Raw genomic sequence first — 7173 nt, 5'->3', positions numbered from 1 at the left:
CCTTTTGTCATTTTATAATGCCCTCTTGATCCCTAATAATGTTCCTTTTTCTGAAATCTGCTTTGTCTAAAGTTAACATACTACTCCAGCTTTTTATCTATTATTATTAATGTTGGCATTGTATATCTTCTTCCATCTCCTTACTTTTAATGTATCTGAGTATTTATATTGAAAGTGGTTTTGTAGTGACAACATACAATAGGACCTTTTAAAAAAATTATTCTGACAATCTTTCTTTTAACTGATGTATTTAGACCATCCAAATATAAAGTGATTATTGATATAGTTGGAATAGTGTCTACCATGTCTGTAACTCTTTTCTATAAGAGCACTTATTCTTTGTTAAGACTCTCATGAGGCCTTTTTACCTCGAAGTAGGTAAAAAGTAGTTATTGAGAACGCTCTGGGCTGATTTCAGAATGGTTTCTTTTCTCCTCTTTCTGCCAGAGCCATCAGGGGATTATTCTTGACTCTTCACTATGAGAAATTGGTGGGATTCCTGAAGGTAAAAGCCATGAAAGTGTGGGGGCTTTCCTAGGACTGCAGCCTCCAGGAGTTTCTCACTCTTAATGCCAATCCACATCCAACTTTCAGCAATTTCTCAAAATTACCATATAAGTGTTACAGTTTATAATACTAGAGGCCTCTGCTCCAGGTAAGGAGAAATTTAAAAAGCTCTATGTATTTGGGTGCTTCTACAGATATCAGGGTAGCAATTTTTCCTGCTACCTCAATTCTCTAATTAGCCCAAAGAAAAGTTATTGGTTTTAAGTTTGTTCAGATTGCTCTTATTTTAGTAAGAGAGTAATAGCTTCCAATGCTCTTTTTTTCTAACATTATAAACAAAAGTTTAAGTAATTCATTTCTTTATTGCACTTTACAAAAAGTCACTATCAAAGATGGATTGCAAATCAAAGGAAAAAAAATCATTCACAGAAAATAACTTAAGAAGTACTATTTTAAATAACATCAGACTCCCCTAGGCTGGTTGTGTCATACCACCAGGGAGTATGTCTGGGCAGGGAGTGTGTGCGTGGGGGGCGGGCAGTCCTTGTCTGTCCACAATACAAATCCTACATGAGAAGCCCCCGAACCCCATCACAAATACACTAGTAGGGATGCCCATTTAGTCATTTTCCCTTAGGCCTATGTGAAACTGGGAAGAGGCAAGACCCAGTTTCTCCCCAGCCTCTCCCCCTCCTCAAGAGGGAATTACTGTAAGAATGAAACATGGAAGCATGTAGCATGAACTAAAATTTTTATTATTATTCTGAGACCTCAGGCCATGGAATACACAGAAAGGCCTGAATGAGTTTGAGGAGGAGGGAAGAGGAGGGAAGATCAAAACTGAGGTGCTCATGTTTGTGGGGTATGTGAAGAATATTCCCTTCCAGGGTGAGTCTTCATACTTGTCCTGTGTCTGTGATGAGCTGCATACCAGTCTCAGGCTGCCAACTTCCCAGCTGGCTTAGTCCTTGAACTTGCAGACATAGGGTAAGCTTACATCACAGTTGTAATCTTTCCACTTCAGAAATCCTGGAGAGACAGAAGACAAAAGAAATGGGGTAGGGGGATTCTTCTGAACCTAATGAAGAGGCATCTCAGGTTCTGGCCTAGGAATTAAAGCCTCGCCCACATCTTCACCAGGGGAAGGAGACACACACACACAAAAGAGAGATGGGAGAAGACAAACCAATATTGCACTTCCTAGCTCAGGAAGGTCAAGTTCAGGAATGGGGTATGAGGGATGGAAAAGTCTGGGAAGAGGTGGCTCCTCTGTTTCTTACCTGTGCTTCTGGACAGGCTCCCACAGTGGCTGGGGCTAGAGATGGTGGAGGGATGTTTCTCCCAGGCAAAGTAGTTGAGCACATCAGTGCTGCTCCACTCCCATCCATCCCCATTGGGCTCAGAGCCCTGCAGAGTAGAGGAGGCAGCCAGGTGAAGGGAGCAGCCACTACAGCTTTCCTCACGGAGCCCCTTCTCTGTAAAACCTGACTCCCTTCCAGCATCCGGGAACTGGGTCTGCTCCTCCAGATGCTGCCCCAGCACCCTCTATATTGGAAAGCTCTTCAGTAAATGCTTGTTCCTACTGGCAAATCCCAGCCAATAATCACAAGACCTCTGGAACTACTCAATGTAGTATGTTGCTTGCTGAACAGTAATTGGTGGTACGTTCATGATTAGCCTTGAAACCTCAAAGACAATGTTTATTTTATAGGCAGCAAAAATTGATTCTATATTCATTTAGGATTCCCTTGGAATTGTATGTACAGAATCCCTGAAGTTCAGAGAACTGATTTACAAGACCTCATGTGAGAACTGTGTAAAACACTTGACAAGAGGCAGATTAACTTCATCTGAAATCTAGTGACCTCCAAAGGACTTGGATCTTCTCTTGGCCTCAAGGACCTCCCTTTCCCCCGAACATCCCCCAGAACCTGCATTCCACTCCTAGGGCACTTCCTGGGCAGGTACAGGGAACAGGGAGTGGGCCTGGGTGACCATGGCCACCTGAGACGTAGCAGAGACAAGAGGATATAAGCGCACCAGAGTGGGGTCGTGGAGTCCAATCCAGATGTACGAGTAGGCAGTCACAGTGCTCTTGACCAGGGAGGACACGAAGGATGCCTCAGCCCCACTGAGCACAGACACCAGGTGTCCAGAGGGCCGCTTCTGGCAGGCCAGCTGTAGGGGAAAGGGAGAGAAAGAGAGGGAGCCTGAGACTTCACCGGGGGGAGGGAAGGGCAGAGGTAGCTGAGAGGAGGATTGTCTGAAACATAAGGGGTTCGTTCTCATTCCCGAGGAGCTCTTGAGAATAAAGACCACTGCCCCTGAGGCCTGCACGGACTTTCCCTTGTCACCTCCAACCCCACATCTAACCACTCACATCTGCATCTACCCAGGATTTGGGTGTTGTAAACAAGGCATAGCAGTGGGAAGCATAGGCCTTGGAGCCCTTGGGACAGCTGATCCGTGGAGAGGGTGCTTCCTTCTGGGGCTCTTCACCTGGGGTGGAGAAGATAAAGGGGAGAGATTGGGTGAAATGAAGAGTGAGGATTGGAGTTGGGGGTGACCTTGGGGCACGTCTATGAGGCTTGTCCTTGGGGAGGAAGACCACATTCCTGACTCCGTCTCATGTTTGCTCACATTTTCAGAAATTCTTGGTCTCTAGACAGCTGTACTAAATGGGGAAACATCTGTTCTCTTTTTACCCTCTTTCCTTTTTCCATGTCCAACACTGTCTTCACTATGGGCTGACTGTCTCTACACTGAGTCTTTCAATTCTAGTCCCTCCCCAAATTTTATTACTGATCCTTCACACTTTACATCTGCAACCCACCAGCAGAAATCAGAGTCCACTGACAAAACGCGAAGCCATCTCATTCCATTGTCAATGGGCCCCTGTGGTGGCTCCCACCACCTGTTAACCTAGTGGAAGGAGTGATGATGGAGGAGCTGCAAGGAGTTTGACCACGTGGAGATGCAGCTCACCACGACCACAGGAGACACACAGGAGCCTTCCTGCCCTCGTTGGCTCTGAGCACTCACAAGGAACCCAGTGCTAGAGGCAGAAAACACTCACCTTGGACCTGGGATAGGAGCATCAGGCAGGAGAGCAGCACCCAGGACAGGCTGGGCAGGACCCTGGGCGACAGCATGGTGTCTGCGGTGTGGGGAGGAGTCAGAGAGCACTGCAGGAGTGTGGTCAGAGGGGGCACTGCAGAGACCCGCTGCTTCTTGTCCTGTTCTTTATCTAATCCCCTAGGAATAAATTGATCTTGGTCACATTGTCTCCTTTTATAGTTCTGGGATGCATTTGTGCATCTCTGTACCCTCTGCCTGTGAGTCCTCCCGGGGCAGTTCTGCTCAGTCTCAGAGCTCCTGTGCTGTCTGAGGGAGGGACCCTCCTGCACCTTCTCCTGTGATGTGTGAGGTAAAATCCCCCATGGGTCTCATATCTCATCTCCCACTTACCTGTCTTGCAGGGATCTGGGATGGTTGTCTGGTCGGGAAAGTCTGGGCTTTTTATAGGAGAATCTGAGGGAGAGGCATTGAGATAAATAACAGGAATGTGTAGGCAGGGCCAGGGTCATGTGAGGGCTTGGCATTCCTTCAAGGAGATTTCCACCAAGGGGAGGAGACTCTTCCTAGCAAAGGTTGGGAATTGCCCCAGATGTTGCCTTTTTCCCGTTAGCAGGTCAGCACTTTCTGCAGAAACAGGTGAAGTTTCCTCTTTACCCGCTTTTTCCCAGATATCGTGTTCTGGGAAATTTACGCATGCAAAGGCAGGCCTGTAAGCCAAATCCTGATATTACTTAGTTCTGAAAATACTATGGCATTAGACAGTTAAGGGAAATGACAGAGCTGTACTTTTTTTTTTTTTTTTTTGAGACACAATTTTACTCTGCTGCCTGGGCTAGAGTGCAGTGGCATCATTATAGGTCACTGCAACCTCAAACACCTTGGGCTCAAGGGATCCTAGTGTCTCAGCCTCCTGAGTAGCTGGTATTACAGGTGCACAGCACAATGCCAGGCTAATTTTTCTATTTTTAGTAGAGACAGGGTCTTGCTCTAGCTCAGGCTGGTCTGGAACTGCTGACCTCAAGCGATCCTTCCACCTCGGCCTCCCAGAATGTTAGGATTACAGGCAAGAGCCACTGAGCCCAGCCCAGAACTGTACTTTTGATCAACCTGCCAAGGACTCACTCCTGCAGAAATACACATGAATTTCTTTATACCTTACCTAGTAAGATTTAAAATAAATTAATAAGTAAAATTGGGTGGGTATAGGAATTGGAAGTATTTGTGAGGACAGTGTAGCAGTTGAGAAAAAAGAAAGAATCAGTTCAGAGTTGCTTCAACTTTGCAGCAAGATGTAAACGAAGCTTGAAGTAATCATGTGAGTCAATAGGCAAGCCAGGTTCTTAAGGAACAGCAGCTAAATAGATTTGCCTTCCGGCTACTCTGTGTGGGGAGACTGAAAAATAGGTCCTCAGTTCATTGTAATTCTGAGCAGGCAGTTTCATATTTCAGAGCGTTCTCAGATAGTGATCTGCACTCCCATGGGGGTCTTCTAGACGCTTTCAGGGTGGCTCTGTACTTGTAATTTTCATAATTACACTAAAATGTTATCTGTCATTTTTACTGTGTTGACATTTGCACCTATGAGGCAAAAGAAATGATGGGTAGAAGTTCTGGTGACTTAGCATTAAACAACCTTTATTGTTCGTGTCCATGCACTTGCAAGAAATAAAAAAGACATTTTCACTAAAAAATGTCCTTGAATTTGATGAAGCAGTAAAGGTAGTTAATTTTAGTAAATCTCAACCCTTGAATACACCTAGAGTGAGTATTCTTTATGACTAAATAGGAAGTCTACATACTGAAGTATAATGATTGTCTTGAGGAAAAGCATTTGTAACATTAAGTTTTATAATAATTCATGGTTTTCTTGGAACATGATTTTTACTTGAAAAACTGACAGATAAACTTTTCTTATTCCCATATGGATGTTTTGTTGACATGTTTTCAAAAATGATCAAATTGAGTTAGTAAATATTCTAAATTTTTTTCTTTTAATGTTTATTATATAAATATCAATAACTTACACGAACAAAAATTACTGGGGTCATCAATAAATGTAAAGAGTGTAAAAGTGTCCTTAGGTAAAACAGTTTGAGACTCTGATTAATGTCTAGCTACTTATGTCCAGGAAATATAGGAGATGAAGACAAGTTTTATGTTAAAACACAGGGATACCATCAGCAAAGTCTAGCAAGTGGGGAATTCTACAGAACAAATGACTCCATTTCCTCATCAAATGAATTTAAGGAAAAAAAGCAACATAAAACTCTTAGTATGTGAGAGACATATCAATCAAATACAATGTGGGGACCATGTTTAAATTCTGATTTGAATAATCTGATAGGAATAAATAATTATGATATAATTAAGTAAAAGTGGGTATTTGATCATGTTACAGGATTATATTTTTTTAGGTGTGATTATGGAATTGGTATTATATTATTTAAAGTATTCTTATCATTTAAGATACATGACACAATACTTAGAGACAAAATATGTTATTCAGGATTTACATCAAAATAATCCAATGTGATAAAGGTAATGAAAGAGGGATATAGATGAAATGAGACGACATCAGGTGATGATTTTTGATGCTTAGTTACTGACATATAATGATTCATGGTATTTTTCTCTATGGGTTTGTCTAAATTTTTGTCATAAAATGTTGGGAAAAAAGTTTTGGAAAAAAGAGTCATTGATAAAAACATGAGAAAGAAATTTGAAGGTGAATCCTACTCAAGAACACCTATGTTCAAAATCCTGAACAAAATACTAAACAAATTAAATTCACTAATGCTTATAATTAATGAAGAGAAAGAAGAGTTAATCTCAGAACTGTAAAGATAGTTTCTTATGAGGAACAATTAATGCAATTCTCACATTCAGAAATTAAAGGAGAAAAATATACAGTCATGTTAAAAGGAAAAAAAAATCGTTAAGTGAAATTCAACACCCATTAGTGAATGATAAAAATTCTTAACAAGCAAGGGGTAGACAGGAATATCTTTAACATAATAAAAAAATCTTTAGAAACTCAAAAGTAAAATCCTGAAAACATTTCCTTAAAAATTAGGAATATAAAAATATCCCACCCTATTGAGTCTATTTAACAACACCATACTATATAGAAAGTACACTTAGAGAGAAAAAAAATTAAACAAGGAAAGACAGTAAAATAAATTGTCACTATTTGCATATAATATGTTGTCTCCATAAAAAAAGAATCTCTAAATTAATTGTTAGAATTAATGGGTAAATTTAGTAAGCAAGAATATGAGATCAATATATAAACCCCAATGGACTGTTTATATTCCAGTAACAGAGTTAGAAAAGGTATTTTGAAGAAAGATAGTATTTATAATAGGAAGAAAAATATAAAGTATGTAGGACTATACCTTCTAAAAACAGTCAAGTCTTCATAAAAGTTTTTAAACTACAAAGAAGACTTAAATAGGCCGGGTGCGGTGGCTCACGCCTGTAATCCTAGCACTCTGGGAGGCCGAGTCTGGTGGATCGCTTGAGGTCAGGAGTTCGAGACCCCGTCTCTACTAAAAATAGAAATAAATTATCTGGACAACTAAAAATATA

The 7173-nt window shown here is 41.3% G+C and overlaps 1 protein-coding gene across 1 annotated transcript; it reads right to left on the bottom strand.

The window, feature by feature from the left end:
• Positions 1–1241: 1241 nt before the first annotated feature.
• LOC123637106 (regenerating islet-derived protein 3-gamma-like) lies at positions 1242–4029 on the bottom strand. Its single transcript, XM_045549947.1, has 6 exons — positions 3976–4029; positions 3584–3762; positions 2888–3006; positions 2548–2685; positions 1788–1914; positions 1242–1536 (listed from the first exon to the last, which is right to left on the bottom strand). Exons 2-6 carry the CDS (start codon positions 3657–3659, stop codon positions 1469–1471), a joined length of 528 nt encoding a protein of 175 aa, XP_045405903.1. The 5' UTR covers positions 3660–3762; positions 3976–4029; the 3' UTR covers positions 1242–1468.
• Between the last annotated feature and the right edge of the window lie 3144 nt (positions 4030–7173).

The sequence above is a fragment of the Lemur catta genome, chromosome 4 (genome assembly GCF_020740605.2).
Source record: "Lemur catta isolate mLemCat1 chromosome 4, mLemCat1.pri, whole genome shotgun sequence".
Taxonomy (NCBI): Eukaryota; Metazoa; Chordata; class Mammalia; order Primates; family Lemuridae; genus Lemur; species Lemur catta.
The sequence above is the reverse complement of the archived record's forward strand: the minus strand, read 5'-3'. Positions and strand labels throughout refer to the sequence as shown.

Bases quoted from the DNA above. Each gene is read 5' to 3' on its own strand.
- LOC123637106 (XM_045549947.1), bottom strand. From the start codon at position 3,659: ATGCTGTCGCCCAGGGTCCTGCCCAGCCTGTCCTGGGTGCTGCTCTCC. The intron at 1,915-2,547 runs GTGCGCTTATAT...TCTACTCTGCAG, and splicing joins GACTCCACGACCCCACTCTG to GGCTCTGAGCCCAATGGGGA. The intron at 1,537-1,787 runs GTAAGAAACAGA...CTGTCTCTCCAG, and splicing joins GAGCCTGTCCAGAAGCACAG to GATTTCTGAAGTGGAAAGAT.